The sequence below is a fragment of the Geospiza fortis genome, unplaced genomic scaffold, assembly GCF_000277835.1.
Source record: "Geospiza fortis unplaced genomic scaffold, GeoFor_1.0 scaffold11, whole genome shotgun sequence".
NCBI classification, from domain to species: Eukaryota; Metazoa; Chordata; class Aves; order Passeriformes; family Thraupidae; genus Geospiza; species Geospiza fortis.
Genome location: NW_005054304.1, coordinates 13,085,108 through 13,102,834, shown reverse-complemented (window position 1 = coordinate 13,102,834; position 17,727 = coordinate 13,085,108). Strand labels below are relative to the sequence as shown.

Genomic DNA, 17,727 nt, shown 5'->3' with positions numbered 1-17,727 from the left:
ACAGGCAGGGGCCAGCCAGGCTGCAGGAGCCTGGTTGTGTCAGCTGAGGGGCAAGGCAGCACCCCTTTGTGCTCCCAGGGTGTTGAATTAGCTGGGCTAAGGCTAGAGGCTCCCTCCTGTTTTGTTTGACCTCATGGCCAGCATCAAAGCAAAGTTATTTGTTTTGCTGTTACCATTTCCAAAGAAAGCCTCAGCACTACTTTTGATATGGTTGTGCCATGCAATGTTTGCCTCCTCTGGTATTTGGATACAAGACAAAATTTACACATCATTGGAAAATGCAGACCTGGTTTCACTACCAGCAAAGAACTTTACTTTTGACCCCAAACTAAGAAACCTCTTCTGGAAATGTTGGAGCCTTACAGAATAGATGCCTAGTAAAAAATTAAGATAGCTGCAGGATAGAAGAGTGGAAAAAAATACAAGTAAATTTTATAACTTTTCCCCTTCCCAGCTCCTTGATATACATAGAGCACTGCTGTCTTCTCCACACTTCTCACTTTTCAACATGATCAGCCAGTGAAATGACAACGTGCTTCTTTCTGCCTGTTGCTACTTTGGCTTCCTCAGCTGTGCTTCCTGTGAAGTAGCTGCTGGCTGAAACAAAACTACAGGATATTCAGAGGGCTGTATATAGGGCAACCAGGATTTACAGCTAAGCCCAAGCTGCCTGTAGAAGTCATCCTGGTTGAAGGATAAGTGTCTTTTTATTTGATCAGGGATCACGGGTTACCTGTGCAGCTTTTTGTGAATAAGCACTTTAGGGAATTTTCCAGACGAAAAAGGTGTTTTAGAAATGGAGTTACTAGACAGAGCAGGTAGAGTAGAAAGTGAGATGAGAACTAATGACACCTTGTCTCTTATTTATTCACAGATTTACTTTGCCCACACTGCCTTGAAATGGATAGAACGAGCTAATCTGGATGGCTCAGATCGTGAAAAGGTTATTCATGGAGCTATGGATACACCCGAAGGCCTTGCTGTGGACTGGATTAACCGTAAATTGTACTGGACAGACAGAGGGTACATGCTCCACAGGGCATTAATGCTGAAGCATGCTGTTAAACATTTGGAATAAATCACTGATGATGCAGAAATAACTGAGATATCCCTCTAGTTCAGTAGAGGGATGCTTCACATTCTGATTGGGTAGTTTTAGTCCCAAGTATATACAGTTGGAAGGTTCTGTAAAACTAAAATGCTGGAAATTCACTTGCAGTCTGTATTGTGTTTTTATTTTTGTCTTTCCAAGAAGCAAGGATTTGGACTCATTTGCAAGGAATCTAAGGCATGCACTGCTTGTATACATATGTGCATGTGAATATATTTCCTTACACTGTTTTTTATATACATACTCTGCATGTGTGTGTGTGTGTATAGGTATGTCTTTGTATATACATACATACACATAAAAAACAATATTATGGTATTGAGTACTTCTTGGGCAGAAGTCAGTGTTGTTGGCAGCTAAAATCATGTTATTGGAGAGTCTTTGTCAATTATCTCTGATAAAAGAGAAATGACTGCTGCCAGACAATGTGGCCACCTTTCAGCTGATACCTCACCTTATATGCAGAGGGAAACAAAGCTGATCTTTGATGAAAAGGCAGTTTCAGATCACAACAGGTAATGAAGACTCCTTGAAGAGTGGTCATGAGCTTTCAACATGATCTATAATTCATTAGCCAATAAAAAGTAATTTTGAGTATTTAGATCACTCTCCTTCTCCTTTAAATATTCTGCTAGTCCGCTTCCTTGCTTTTAGGTACAATATTGTCACATGGTTAAGCTGCTGTAGAAATAGGCCAGTGTTTCTTGTGAAATGGAAGATTATGGTGCTTCTCTCCATAAGACAGGACATATTCAGGGGGAATATGAGAATTTGAACCTGCAAATTCCTTCTCACCCACTGCATTTACCTGTTTGAATTCCACATTTGCAGGAATATATTTCTCCTTCCGTCTCTGTAGGGCCTTTCTCTGAAGGTTCAAAGAGGCATGGAAGGCTGTGGCTTGCTTGCAGGTAGAGGCTGATATTTGTTTGGCAAGATGAATATTGCAGCAATAAAATCAGTTTTCTGGAAAAAAGGTGAATTGAAAGATTGGCAATGTAGTTTCTATACTTGACTTGGCCACAGATCTTATGAGTAATCTTAAGAACCTTAGCCTCATAATTTCCTGCAAAATAGATGTAATATGTAAAATGACCACTGATTTCTGGATGAAAAATGCTATGTAAAAGTACTATTTAAAAAAATTCTTTACACATTTGGTAATGGTATTCAGTTAGGAGATGGTTTTCCTCCTGACTCCTTTTAAAGCTAGCATTTATCTATTAGTGATCATACTTGCAATTCATTATTCACCCAAAGAAGGGGAACTTCATGTCTTCTGCAGACCAGCAGGTATTTTATCATCATGCCCTGGACCAGATAATGAAGCTGTAACATGAATTACTTGTTGATAAAACAACTAGACATCCCATATCAGCAGGATTACTTCCTGTCACTGTGAAATTATTTATTACAACTTAACTAAAGCAATGCAAAATCTTAGCGCATTCAGCCCAAGAAGGCAATTAAAAAGATGACAGGGAGGACCTAACAGTGCTCTCTGTGTTGCAGGAAGGTGTGCATTGAGAGGAGCAATCTGAATGGAATGCAAAGAAAAATGATCATCTGGGAGGATCTCTCCCAGCCCCGAGGGATTGCCATTCACCCATTTGCTAAGTAAGGAGTGATAAACATAGTAAATCATGTAATGCTTGTGGTTGATTTTTAAAAATGAGTGTGCAAGCTTTGCCCTTTTGGCAGTCAAAATATGCATTAATCTCGTGCTGGATTAGTCATTGCCTTGCGGAGCTGTGTGAACTGTAATGTTTTATTGCAATGTTTCTTTCATGAGCTGGGACATGTTCATTTCTCATATAGATTTTAGAAGAAAGTAGTTGGAGCATTAATGATACTACATGCAGTTTAAGCTAAAGATAAGCATGAGAAACTGAGGTCACTGACAGCTGTGGGTACCTCACTACAAACTTTGATGGCTCCATATCTAGTAGTGTGAAGAAGGTAATCACTTTTAATGAGCAGTGCTTACAAAAATGCCTTTTTTTGGTCCATGTTTCAGTTTCAGAGGAAATTAAACCTAATTTGCTGTTCTGGAGATTTGTTGTTTTAAATGTACCTTCTATCTTAACTAGTGTTGATCCCATGTGTTCACACTCTTGATGAAATTCTGGCTGTTTCAATCAATGGCAAAGTCCCATGGATTTTTAGTCAGTATGCTTGTAGTAGGAGTATTTTAAATCTGGTCCTTTAAATTCTGTTTTGATGCTCACATCCGGCTATAACTAAGTACTGATGAATCAGGTTTGGGGAGGGTGTTTTGCTGGCTTGCCTCTGCCCATAATAGACCTGAAAGAATCGTTCAGTAGAGGTCGAATGCTATAGAAATATTTTGCAGGAAAACTTTGAAGAAAGGTAGGTTCTGCCAGGTTGTTTACTAGAATTATTGGTAGAGGCAAAGCATGCAAGGGGAAAGGGATGAGAAAACATCATTAAAACCTAACTTTTTAGAAAGTTAATGGTGAAAGGGTGAACAGGCATTATGGCAATGTCTGTAGTTGAAATATTAAAGAGGGATACGAAACACGATTTGAATTCTTGAAAATAGTGATCCCTGCATTAGTTAGTGCAAAACTGCTTGTGTAACTAAAGCTAAGTGAATCTCTGGATTATTTCAGTAAACCTGACAGAGGCAACTGGCACCTAGGAAGATGAGCCCAAACTTCAGACATTATTTGCAATTATAGCTATTTCCATTTTGACTTGCCTTTTAGCATTGTCTGTTCATTGAAAACTGCTAAACACCCAGTGAATAACACACAGGACTCTAGAGGGAGACCCTGAGAATCATGATTTTATTAAAGGAAGAATATTCTGGACTTGATATTGGTGTATCTTTTTTAAACAATCTGCCTACTTTTTCTTGTTTTTCATGGGTAATGGGTAATTTTAGTTTCATTTGTTTATTGTTGTACCCCTCTTTAGACAAGGGTCTGGCTGATGCATCATTTTCTGTTGTCTGGGTTTGCTAAAACACCATCAGCTGTCACATAGAAAATCAAAAAGCAGATATGAAGAACTGTGGCAGTTAACATAGTGAGGAGTTGTTTTCTAAAGGTTTCATGCCAGTGAACAGAGTGAGGATTCTGCATAAGTCTCAGTGCAATCACCTGGAGTCTCATGGCAAGCGTGGAAAGATCAGCAGCCAATATGTTTGCTTGATGCGTGCGCTTTTTCTCCTGTGAGTCAGGGCTGTATTGCTCTGATCTGACCTTTCTGCTTTGAAAGAACTCCATGGAGAGGAGGACAAACATTTACTTGCTGACTCCCTGTATTCATTTTGTTTTCTGAAGGAGATTATTCTGGACTGACATGGGGGTCAACCCGAGGATTGGCAGCTCTTCGTTAGAAGGCTTTGATCGCCGGGTTGTAGCCAGCACTGGTCTGCTGTGGCCCAGTGGAATTGCTCTGGACTACTTGGCTGACAAGGTGTACTGGTGTGATGCTAAACAGGCCGTGGTTGAGAGCGCAAACCTGGATGGTTCTGGTCGTCGAATTCTTGCACAGAATGATGTAGGTGAGGCTTTGGGGTTGATAATTACCTATTGCTGGTTGTCCATGTGTGTGTGTGTCTGCATATGTGCATGAAAACTACTGGCCAGCTGCTGTGCTATTTATCCCATGCTACGTTGAGGTTAATGGCAGCACTTGAGTTCGTCATTCTGTTACCCAGCTGACTTTCGTTCATTTTAGCAAAAGCATTTCTTTTTAACACTCTCTGTTTTTATTAACGAGTCACTTTGCATTGCACAGAGAAGTTTGTGCGATGCCTTCTTTCTGCCTTCACAGAAAAATGAAAAGAATAAAAAAATTTAAAATGTGGTTTGCTTTTCCCATGCATGGCTGCTTAGTTTAATTCAGGTTTTGCTGTGTTTATTGCATCAATGAGTTATATTGACATAAGAAGGGAATTAATCTAGGTCATTAAGGTCCTTGAGCAGCAAACCTGTATCTGCAGTGTTGAGCACTGGAAGGATTCTAAACACACAATAGATACCAAATGTAAAATAATTTTACAATGTGCTGGTAATTTTTATGGCTAAGATTTCTATTGCTTGACACATAACTGTTGTTCTGAAGCAGAAGAACAGAGGTGTTAGCAACACGGAACTGATGTTGTACCACGTCTAGAATAAACCAAGTGTTTAAGAATCTTGTACATGGCAAATTAGTTTCTGGAGAGGACAATTCCTTTTGATCATGGGGTCTCTCTGGGGACCATTTTGTAGGTGCGCATACAAAACATGGGCAGAGTGAGGACTCATAGCTCAATGCCATGACTGCTGTGGGTAACCTTATGTTTACTCTGTTGAGCAGCCTCTGTTCTAGTCTGTGCTCTGGGAAGGCTTGTGTTCATCACTTAAGCCAGATACCCTCTCAGTCTTTTGGAGGTGACCAAAGTGAGGTCCTGGAGGAATAAGTGTTCTCCTGTTTATAAGACATCAAAAGGCTCAGGAAGTAATTTCCTAGTAATTTCCAGCCTTCTTCTCTCTTCCCTTTGCTCCCACGGTGACTGCCCCCTCCAGGAATGGGGCAGATCTGCAAAGGAGCATCTTGAAATCTGATCCAAGTTTCCTTTTGTTTCTCCACAAGGAGTGAGACAGTGTCTTACAGGGAGCAAAAGAGAAGGAGAGCTAGGAGCACTATAGAAACATGGATTATGTGAAAGGAGCAGCGATACTGCTGTTTGGAGGTGAGAGAAAAGGACATGAACATCTGTATGCAAGGAAGTGAAAAGAGATGAAGGCCTGTAGGGGTATGAATTTAGAGAAGCATGTCCTGATCACTTGCTAATGCTGCTAGTGTAGACTGGAATTCAGATTTTGTTGATGAACAGCTGTACCCTGGAGGACGGGAAGGTGGCACCACTTCATAGGTGTTCTGCTGTAACATGAATTTTTAGTACAGCAGCTCCCTCTAGTGCCCCTGTACTGAGAGCTCGTTCAGTAGAGCTGCATGCAAAACAGGTAAATTATTTCTGCTCTTCCACCTAACCCCGTTTTCAGCTGTAAGTACAACAGCCCATAACAACCTGCCCAAGGCAATGAAGAACACAACCATAACTTTTGTTTATGCAGTGGGTCGCATTTGCACTGTTCCTGCTGTCTCCACTGACTGACATTACACTTCTGATTATAATACTTAATGTATTTGCAAAATAGGAGGTTAATAAAGTGCTGTTTGTGAATAGTGCAAACTACAGATCCTAAAACTGTGAGGAAATGTTTGGGTGTTTGGGGACAGTATCTAGATCTTGGTCTAGTTGTTCAAATTTAATGGGAAGAAAAGGTAAGAACCAAGATCAGTGATCAAGCATGGGTCAGTGGTGGTAGTTAGGTGCCAATAATACACTCTTCAAATAACACTAAAGAACATTTACATGGTGTCTTAGAAATTTTTTTGTAAAGGACTGTTGTTTTCAGTTTATTTGTGAGGTGAATTTAAGATATACCAACACATACTCCTTCCCCAGAGTTCTAATGGTTATCTGTATTGGTTATCTGTTGTTTTGTTTTCATGTTTGCTTGCCTTTGGTTTTTTTTTTTTTTAACACAGCTGGAAGGTGATTGGTCATTAACTAAAAAAAATTCACATGTTGGATAAACAATCTCCAACCGCATTCCAAAGCAGCGGAACACAGGAGAAGCAAAGGAGATAATATTGCTTTTCTTTTTCTCTGAGGCTTTTCAGCTTCCCAGGAGAAGAAATCCTGGGCAAGGTGATTTTTCAGAAAATATGACAGTGACAGCTCATGAACACTTATCCCTCCCCATGGGAAATCAAAGGGAGCACAGGCCCTGTTAGAAATTGATCTATATGCAGATAATGCTTTTCTTTGCAGGGTTTCTTGTGTGTGCTCTACAGATGTGGAAATGACAAACTAATGTCTTTGTAGGGCACCCTTTTGCTGTAGCGGTGTTTGAGGACCATCTGTGGTTTTCTGACTGGGCTAGGCCATCACTGGTGAGGGTGGACAAGAAGACCGGCCAAAACAGGGTACGTCTGCGAGGCAGCATGCTGAGACCCTCATCAGTGGTTGTAGCTCATCCTTTGGCGAAACCAGGTACACTGCAAAAATCGAGCAGTCATTCCCTCCCAGCCTCCTCTTGTTCACTGATACCAGTAGAATAGATGTCCCTGGGTAGAGGATTATCTTCTCAGAAACAGGCTCTTTAAAAAGCCTTGCATAGTCAGACTGGCATTTATTGAAAGCATCATCTGGGCGTGTCCTAGGAATGCTGACAGATTTGTGTTCATGCCCAAGAATAGATGCTGATCAATTGCTGTGAGGCTACCACAGTCTTCTAATTCCTATTTATCCTAGTCTATTAGCACACCCCCTCACACACCAATAATAACAAATGACATGGGGAGAGAGTTTGTGAGATTTATTAGTTTTTGATCAAATAATTTGATTTTCTGTTGGGAACAATCTCCCTGTAAGCAGAAACTTGTAATTCAATAGGTCAGGATTGATAGAAGGTAATCACAGGTTCCTTATGTCCTTGAAATATTAGGACTCTAAATATCAAAGGAGAAACAATAAAGGACATGGTACATGCATTAGATACAGAGTACATGAATCTCTTTTCCTGACAGGGGCTAGGTGATAATACCTACACTTTACTATATGCATTTGTTGTTATATTAAAAAAAATAATAATTAAATCCTAGTTTTTGTCAGCCCTTATTTTTTTTCTAACTGCTTCAACTCTGCATATCTAAACAGAGATGTTTACTGAAGAAGCAGCTTGTTAATCTTCCTGTTTTTCTTCATTAGGTGCAAATCCTTGCCTTTATGAGAATGGAGGCTGTGATCAGATCTGTGAAAACAGTTTTGGCATTGTCCACTGCAAGTGCTTTCCAGGATTTGTGAAAACTCAAGGTGGAAAATCCTGTCATGCTCTGGATTCTTCCAACTCAACAGCAGGTACAGTTCTCCAGTTCCCAAAAAGCCCCCCCTCAAACCTTGAGGATCCTGACAGGTAGCACTGGAAAAATTCACCTTGCTCTAAAATAAGGAATGATGGTTTCTCTGACAAATGATAATGCTGGAGTGTTGTCCTTGGGACAACAAGGCAACAGACATGTTGTCTGACCACTGTAATTTTTCCCTTGGCATTTTAGCAGTGAAAAAAGCATGTGCAATGCTGACAATTATTGTGAGCAATGAGTCACATTTCTCCTCTTTTGTATTTGAGAAAACTCACCAGTGAGTGCTTTTAGGAATAATTTGATATCAGAAACAGGTTAGTCTGGGAGGATACTGATGCTTATTTTAAAAGGAAACCACCATGATTATTGGAAAATACACAAGTATTTGAAAATCAGATGGCTATTTCAGTAGATTTAAATAGTCTATGTAATTTTTTCTTGCCTTTTTCAGGAAGTGCCTCTGTGCACAAGGAGGTGATGCCAATGCCACCACCAGAGACTGTGCTCCAGAGCACACGGAGCACTGGGATCTTTAAGGATGCTGACAATGGGGAAAAGCAGAAAATAATTTTTTTTACAGCTGAAATCATGGTATCAGGTATAGTCTGATGGTTATCTTCCTTATGCTTACTCTGAGGCTCTGAACAGGTTTATAGAGCAGAAAGAAGTAATAGACCCTAAAGAAAGAAGGGTTCATTGTTGAGACTGGTGGTATTCCTGCTCTTAAGCTTCTAACAAGAACTTGGGTCTGTGCAATTATTCCAGGTAGGACTGCTTTTTTTGTTTGTGTCTCTATTCCTTGGCTATATCAACAAAAATTGATAATATTATCCTAGCCTAGAGAACAAACATTTTTAATTTAGAACACTTGAGAAAGTCTCTCCCTTAGGTTTTCAAGTATATTGCATTCCTTTAAAAAAAGTTAAAATAAGCCCATTGAATTCTACATATCTTTGATGACACTAGATCATTAACTTTTGCAATAGGTTTTGAATAAAATATTCAGAAATCCTGATACTAAGTGACATGTCAACTCCATCTAGACAAAGAGAACAGGTGCAGTGATTGTATTGGCTTGCCATTATTAATCCTGGAGAGCTAAGTTTCAAACTCTGACTGTATGTTGTGGTTTTCTCAGTTTGTTTTCTGTAATATAGATATACACTACCTCCTTTGATATTTCCAAATACATCTAGTGGTTTTTATTTTCTTTTGCTTATGCTATAGATGAAGATGACTGCACTGCCCTAGAATGTTATGACAATGCAGAGTGTGTTTTCCTGGAAGATGGTGCTATGTGCCAGTGTTTGAAAGGATTTACCCAGAAGGGGAAATCATGCTATGGTAATAAAAAACATTATTATAACTTTTGAAAAATTGTAGACTGGGGAGGGGAGGAAGAAAATCTATCTCCTTTCACACTGGTAGCTCTGCTGTGTGAGGCATCAGAGAAAGGTCAATAGTATGAAAGGGATGATGAGCAGAAAGCATGTGAGATGAAATGGCTAATTATCACATGCCTTTTTTCCCCTTGAGCCATGAGTGTTAATCCTATTAATATCAACAAGCAATAACACAGATAATAGAAGTATAATGTATTTATTTGTAAAAATTGACTAATTATAAAATCTCAATCCATAGACATTATAGTTAATGTATAATTTAGACATAAGAAATCTCTTCAAAATGAGTATTCCTGATGAAACATTTGTATAAAAAAGTAGTTTTTTTCTAGCACTAGAAAAAGACTCCAATAGCCATGTAAAACATTGCTCAGGGTGGTCTTTAAGTTTCTGGACTTGCAACATAAATGAAATAACTGTCTTGATCTCACAAAGGTCAAGAGAGGAAGGTGTTAGAAACAGGAAAAAAAGTCATTTGGTGGCTAAGTGTGAAGACTCAGAAGAATCTGTGTTACTATGGAAAGGGAGAAAATTGTAAGCTGAAATGCGCATACATTTTTCCCACTGTAGTACTTTTTCCTTTTTTAAGCCTATGCATTCTTTTATAAAACAAAGTTGCTAAATGCTCTTAGAGGTCTTTTCCAACTTAATAGAGTATATGATTGTATAACATAAAGCTGTTTTTGAATCTGATAATTTCCTCTGAACAGCTTTTCTTTAAGCAAATGATATTTGTGATATCATTTTGTTGATTCTCTTGGATTTTAGAGCACCTCCATCAAACTTCATACCAAAAAAGACCACAAAGTCCTTCTCTTCCCATTTGCTTCACGCGCACAAATGCCAAGTGACAGCTGAGTGTGAGGGAGCTCCGTGGTGCAGATGTCTCAGTGTACTGGCTGATGTGCTGGTTCCTGACCCAGTGTCCTGTCCCTTGCTGTGTCCCACAGACGTGGACGAGTGCGCGGCACGCACGGACCGCTGCAACCGGAGCGTGTCCCACTGCATCAACACGGACGGGGGCTACGTCTGCCAGTGCCTGGGAGGCTACACTGGAGATGGAGTCCATTGCTATGGTAGGGGCATGTGTGAGGGCTCTGCCCTGTCTGGAAGGCTCAGGCATTTCTGCCTCTGTAGGTGCCTTCCTCCCTGTTTGATGCATGGTAACATCAGCAATTGATCAATATGCAAAGCTTGTAGTTGTCAGTGAATATCTCCTCTCAGTGTTTGCACTCTTTTTGGTGGCTGTAGAAAGATAGAGAGGAGGAGGGAAGTGGAGGTGAAGCAGTAGAGCTTTATTGGAAATCGTTGCCATGAATATAAACGAAAGCAGGTATTGAGTGTGTCATAATACTCATCAAATAATTCCAGGTCTGTTTAATAGGCATGAGGTTCAAGGTGTGACACTGACAACTTGAGTACATTTAGAGTCTTGTTAATAATCAGACCCACTGATTTTCCCGTCCAGCTCTAATGCCAGGTCTTTAGTTCATTCCCTACATCTCTTAAATTCTTAATCCATTTTAGTGGTAAATACGAACAGGAAGCTTTTTCTCTCCAGTATTTGACTAGCACACAGTTTGTTCAGAGCTTTATGAGAGTCTTGCTTTCTCTTTTGTCCTTTTCTTTTACTTTTTTCCTTTATAGCTTAATTCAAAGCCCAATAAGTTTTAACCAATTCTTACATAATCTTTACTGGCCTTGGTTCTTCAACACTGATTAGGATGACTGAAAAATTAAAAACAATATCATTATTATGGGTAGAACGTGGAAAGTATCAGAGGAAGAAGAATCAGGAAGGCCTTTTGCCTGCAGAGGTCAGAGGCAGAGCTCATGTCTTTGAGGGTGTCTGGAAGTGCACACAGAAGTTACAAGGTCCTCTTGCTGATCCAGCACAACCTAGAAGGCAAATCCTCAAGCAGCCCTGGGATCTTACTGTCTTACTTACCATAGTTGTTCAGGATGTAGCATCTTCCACTGTCATTGAAAAACTGTCTATTATTTTCCTGAAGTCCAAAAAATATATTCTCAGCTGATAAAAAATGTAGTATTACTAAGATGTAGACATAACTGAAACTAATTTTGTGATCAATGCCTTGAAATGTACTATGAAAGCCAGAAACTGGTAAGTGATTTTGTGCTTCAGTTGTAAGCGCCTGCATGCATGCACAGTGTCCAGTGATAACACACAATGAGTTCATGTGGTGTTGGTGAAATCACATTTCGTGAAATATGCTGCAGCAGCTGTGTTCCCCTCCTCCCCCCCTTTTTTTAAAGTGCTCTGAATTTTCTGTACTGTTTTGAGCTAGATCGTGTTAATTTTACTGTAGAAAAACTCCAAGCAGTTTAAGCAATCATTTCACAAAAATTGGGGTAGCAGGTCTGTGATTCCCTGAAGTAGACCTGGCACATTTATTCTGCTGATGGTTCATGAAATGAATCAGAAGCTCCCAAACTCTGCTGTGTGAACCAAAGATTTCACCTTTGAAGGTGGTCCTTCATCACTTCGCAAGGTGCAGGTGGCCAGCCTGGCAGGAGCTGCTGCCAGGGGCTTTGGAGAGAAGGTGTGGGGGCAGGAGGAGGGTGTGCAGCAGAATGGGGGTCAGAGATGTGTACAAACCTAGCATGGTGTCTGAGCCTGGAAACTCTTGTAGTCAGGGAGCCTCTTCACAGTCACTCAGAACCTCACTTATTGAAGTGTTTACACAAACGGAGTAAACCTGTAGGTTTCTAGACACTTCTGCCTAAACTCTTGTTAGGCTGAACTGGGTGGGTGGTACAGGGGTGGGCAGCTCCCCCCTCCCAAGCCCTTCTGCAAGAATGCCAACATATAGATCCAGGCTGCAAGCTAGGACTAGTAATGCCAGGAGAATACCGCTGGTACAAATAAGTCTCCTCTTCAACTCTGCTGTATTTATTACATTTCATGGGGAAGCCTTTCCTTCCTTCTCCCCATGGAGAGTTTCTGCAGCAGCGCAGCATGCTCTTGCTATAGGAAGTATGCTGGTTGCTTTTCCATTAGGCTCTCCATGAAGGCATATTTGCATAGAGAGGGGTCTCTGGTGTTTTTCCCCGCTGCTTGGGGAGAGCAGTGCTGCTACTGCTGCCCTTTTAGCTGATGCTCCGAGGCATTTCATTCTTCTAACAGCAGACTGTTTGGGTGACAGATATTGATGAGTGCAAGACTGGGTCCCACACCTGTGGAGAGAACATGACCTGCACAAATACAGAAGGAAACTTCACTTGCTCGTGTGCTGATCATGCTTCTGGAACTGGCGACGGTTGCAGTGAGTAAACGGAGTGAGCAAACACAACAAACTGGCCCTAAATTAAGAGCTGTGTCCTTGGATAAATTGTTATACCTGGAAACTAAGGTACCCCTGTATAGTAACATCCTGACCACATTGTGGATCCATTTAGCATTGCCTTTAGGAGGCTGTTCTGTGGTGAACTAAGGAGACCAGATCCAAGTTTAGTAAGGAAATATTTACACTGAGGTTCAATGTAAATTTTTTACTGTCTGAATGTACCAACAAATCTATCAAATGTCATTTACAATCTACAGCAGAAGTAAATGCTCCTTGGAACATTTTTTGAGGGTAATTTCAGTCTGTGCCATTTTTCAAACTCCCTGTGCCTTCCGTTACTTTGCAGAAGGCTAGCAGAGGAAATGCACATGATTTAAGTGCCATCTGATTCTTCAGTATAAGCTTGCCTTTCAGTTCCAGTCACTAATTGTTCAAAAGGTCTCTGAAATGCCTTAGAAAATCTAAATATCAATTTACTGAAGGGAACTGCTTAAAGTTCAGCACTAGTGACTATCTGACCTTCATTTTGGTGCCTCAATGAGGTAGCAGCATTCTCTGAAAATGAGAGTGACTCATTCTTTTACTCTGTGTCAGCCCACTTGGCCAGGGTAAATTTTACTCCAGATTCAGTGACTTTCTGATGACGGAGGGACATTTTGTGATTGTCACAGAGCTGTTTCTTCAGAAAAACAAGGAAATTATGGCTTTCTTAAATAGAGCACCTATCAGGATTTCCACTCCCATTTCAGTCATTTAATCTTTCAGTAGTTTCAGGTGTCACTCAGGAAATGATGATTTTAAATGATGCGTGACTTGGAAGTAATGTTTCCTAGGTCCCTCATGTGTCAGTCTGATCCCATGTCTTTATAGATGTTAACACACTGTTTTAGCTCTTTGCTTAATAAGCTCATTTAGCAAGATGAAATTTTCTTTGCTGAATGCATGCACACCTGGGGTTCACTATAATCACTCATCCCTTTCCATTCAGGCTCTTTGCCATGGCAGTTCTCCTGCAAATGAAATTTTAAAGCCCAAATGTCATTGAAGGTCATGTTGCAATAAAACTGGTGTGTCATAGAACTGACCCCATAATTGTATGAGAATGATTAGGTGTGTCTCTGCCAATTCATGCTGCTAGAAATTCTTTGCCATGTAGCTGTTTTGTTCTGACCTACAGGTTTGTTGTAGCATGAAAGTAGGCATGAAAGCCCTCCTTTTCTGTAAGGGCATGTCTGCACTGTGGTCATGCTGTGCAGAGATATTTGTGCTACCTTTAAAACCAGCTAGTTTGGATAGGTGTGTAGGTGGCAGCAAGTGTGATTCAGAGCAGGCTGCAGAACACTTTGGCAGAACCACAGTGCTCCCTGCTCCCCCAGTGATGCTTTATCTGCACCTGAGCTAGCCCAAAACAGTAAAAAAAATGATCTGCCATCACACATAGGTGCAATTAACTGAATGGCAGCAGAGTAGAAACAATCTGCATAAGAATGACAAGTCTCTTGTGAAAGCTTCTGGGTCTGAGATCCAAGTGCATGAAATACAGCCACCCTTCACCTCTGCCTCTCACTCTGGTGATTTATACATAGTAGAGATTTACCATATGTCAAAACTGCATAAGTTTTAGAGTAAGCACCTAGACAGTTGGTGCACTTTTTCTTCAGGGCTGGGGTCATACGAGTAAACACACAGAACTCAGTCAATCACGGTAGGTCTTTCACTGTAAATCGAAAATATTTATATATTTGTATATTTATATACTATATTAAGATATTAAGAGATTATTGTATCATACTAATAACATGATATATTAATTTATATTTATAAATAATAAATTACATATAATATAGAAACAATAATATTTATAAATAATAATAGATAATTTATATATTTATAAATAATATTTCCACATCAATATATCATATTTAGTAATTTTATCTATATTTATGCTTGCCTAAGTTTGATAACAGCATAAGAAGATAGGAAAAAACAAGTAATTAATAGAAATCAGATATTTTTGCCTAGTTTAGTACCTTGAAGTTCTGGAACTCTTTCATAAGATTATGTTACCAATGAGCCCAAAAGTTTGAGTCGTCCTTGTGAAACCCTCTGTTCTAGAATCTACTGTTCCCCCAGCTGCTGTCAGCAGTGAACACACTACAAAGGCTGTGCAAGGTGATGTTGTAGGATGCCCTCCTTCGTACGAGTCATACTGCCTCCATGGTGGAGTGTGCAATTATGTTTCTGACCTGCAAGACTATGCCTGCAAGTAAGTACAGAAATTTGTATTTTCTCTGCTGAACAATGGCACCCTTGGAATGCTACCCTCAGTTTACTGCAGGCAGTGAAGAGTTTGTCCATGAATGATCTGCTCATCCCTCATGTCACTCATTAGCATTTGAATCTTCTCTTTCCTGTAAGTGATCAGTGTAATTTTCAGTGCATGGCCACTCCATAGCAATTCATGGTAGGATCGGATTTATTCCCTGAGCACTTGATTCTTTACTTTGGAAATGGGTGGTAAGTTGTTAAATTACTTGAAAGAGGTGCCTTCTCTGTCTCCTGTACATGTCCTGCTGACTTGCACGTCCCTGTTGGCCTTGCTGCTCATGTGTAGCATTCACTGGGATGGAAGAGGACACCTCTGCCTTGTCTTTGACTGGGGCCAGGGAGCAATCTTCTGGTGTCAGCATCTTCCATTACAGAAAGGCAGAAATGGGTAGGATATAATAGCCCTCTTAAAACCAGCAAGAGTTACAATGAGACCTCAAATTTGAAACCTACTTCCCCGTCGATATTTTTAACCCTGTCAATATTTTTGTGAAGCCTAATTCTGGGTTCCCCAAATGCTGGTACTGATAAAAGCAAGGAGAATCTCATCTCCTCAGAAGTCAGCCTTGGCTTAGTCAATGTGACAACCTCGTTCCATGGGGTAATCATTTCTTCAAAACATTTAGTGCTGGCATTTAAGTGTGTAATCTGATTATATTTGAAGCTGTACTCAGAATCTTTCTTCAACATCAAGCATAAAATCTTTGCAATGGGACAAATCCAATGCCTATCTCCTCCCCTGGGGTCACAGGTGGTAAGTGAGGACCTGTACAGGGGGCAGATACTGTTCCAGGGTAGGAAAATCTCTCTCTGTGTCTCAGGCTTTCCTGTTTTGAAGTATGAGTGATCTCCCCTGCCCTACAGACCTCTGTACCAGTAAGAATATGAAAGGAATGTGTCTCATGTGCATATATGGGAATTAAGTCAATGCTTTGTGCTGTGGATCTCTTGAGCTCAGCAAAGCCCTTGGGCAAAGACATTATGGGAGACAGACTCATGGTCATCTCTGGCACATTTTGAAGTACCTATCTCTGGTTTGAATTTTTAGTGTAACTTTTAGAGGCATAGTAAACTATCTATTTTCACCTCGGAAGTTTCTTCTTTAGAAGAATCTAAACCTGCAGAACTTTCAAATTGGATCACATTTATTTTTCTTTTATTTCTTAGGTGTTAGTGCATAATGAGAATTGAAATGTACACATTTTTCAGTTTTGGAAGTGGAAGCAGTAGAAAAATTTAAGAGCAACCATGCTTAGCCATGGTGTTGGGATATGTGTGTGGGTGTTGCTGGATTCTGTCCCCACTGAATCCTCACTAGATGGCAGCATTCATTCATGTAGGCTCTGATTTATTAACTACAGAATGGAAAAATGTTATCCAGCAAAAACCACATACCAAATGTGATTTGTATTTTAATGAATAAATGATCATTTGATCATACACTAGAAAGTAGATCTGACAGCATGTTTGAAATTCATTGTAATTTAACATTAAAAAATTAGCATTTTTTTCTGCCTTCCAGCGCACACACATTCTAAATTTTAACAGAATGGGAGTGCTTGTGCCTGACTTAATAATGAATGCTGATATAACGTTTCCATGACATTAGGTAAAACCTGCTGCAGGTCAAATCCTTCTTCTTTTTCTCATCTGACTAGCTCTTGGACTTGAGTAAAATTAGACCAATTAGAATTGTGATGAGTTGAGCCTACATTGCTGAGGGATTGTTATGAACTGAATAGACTTTTAATTTTTTCCATTTATTATTTATGTCTTGCCTTGTGTAGTAAAACTAGGCTGAGATTATTTTTTTGATGTATTTCTCACTTTCTAGTAATTTTGATTTGAGGGTTTCATGCATCGATAGGATATTTCTGTGTTGGGTTTTACAATGGTAAAACCAATCAAATAAACAAAAGTTGTCTACAGAAGAAGCTTATATTCGAAGTAAGTTTTGAAGATATTTCTAAATGAAGGTATTTCTTATGCATGGGGTTTTTAAACACTTTCATTCTTCTTTAATTTTACAGTAAAGATTGAGATTAAAATTTGATTCTCTTAATCGAGTCACTCTGAAAATACAAGTTGGTCCTGCCCTGCCTACTTTAAAGGGAAGCTTGCTGCTGAAAGAAGTTTAATGGAAAATCCTAGGGAAACACTAATCACACAGCAGGATTTACAGGATTGAAGAAACCTTTTTTCCTACTTTTTAATCCATAGGAATCTCATAATAACAACCTCACTGTACAATTCTGTAGGCAATTCGATACCAGTAAAAAATAACAGTACAGAAAAAAAAGGGAGAGGAAAAAAAAGAAAAATAAAAAGACTTTTAATACTGGATTCTACAGGTTTCAACCGCATACCTTTAAAATGATTTTGAGTTCCCCATGCTAAAGTGAGCCAGATGTTTCTGTAGTGGTGACCAGTGGAGCATTGAGGCAAGGTGATGGATGGAATGGTCTGGGGACGTGCCCCGCCGCTGCTCAGCGTGTCCCTCGTGTCCCTCTTTCCTTGGCAGCTGTGTGACGGGCTACGTGGGCGAGCGCTGCCAGTTCAGCGACCTGGAGTGGTGGGAGCAGCATCGCGCCGGGCGGGCGAAGGTGCGGAGCATCGCCATCACCGC

The 17,727-nt window shown here is 40.1% G+C and overlaps 1 protein-coding gene across 1 annotated transcript in view; it reads left to right on the top strand.

Moving 5' to 3' along the window:
• Nucleotides 1–17,727, top strand: part of EGF (epidermal growth factor) — a 59,308-nt gene that overhangs the window by 31,522 nt on the left and 10,059 nt on the right. Inside the window, exons 12-22 of the mRNA XM_014311920.2 lie at nucleotides 875–1,023; nucleotides 2,624–2,728; nucleotides 4,420–4,643; nucleotides 7,023–7,190; nucleotides 7,908–8,057; nucleotides 8,514–8,660; nucleotides 9,290–9,406; nucleotides 10,416–10,541; nucleotides 12,633–12,752; nucleotides 14,889–15,039; nucleotides 17,623–17,727. The exon at nucleotides 17,623–17,727 is cut by the window's right edge and continues 8 nt beyond it. Coding sequence (XP_014167395.1) covers nucleotides 875–1,023; nucleotides 2,624–2,728; nucleotides 4,420–4,643; nucleotides 7,023–7,190; nucleotides 7,908–8,057; nucleotides 8,514–8,660; nucleotides 9,290–9,406; nucleotides 10,416–10,541; nucleotides 12,633–12,752; nucleotides 14,889–15,039; nucleotides 17,623–17,727 — 1,562 coding nt within the window. The remainder of the gene's footprint in view (nucleotides 1–874; nucleotides 1,024–2,623; nucleotides 2,729–4,419; nucleotides 4,644–7,022; nucleotides 7,191–7,907; nucleotides 8,058–8,513; nucleotides 8,661–9,289; nucleotides 9,407–10,415; nucleotides 10,542–12,632; nucleotides 12,753–14,888; nucleotides 15,040–17,622) is intronic.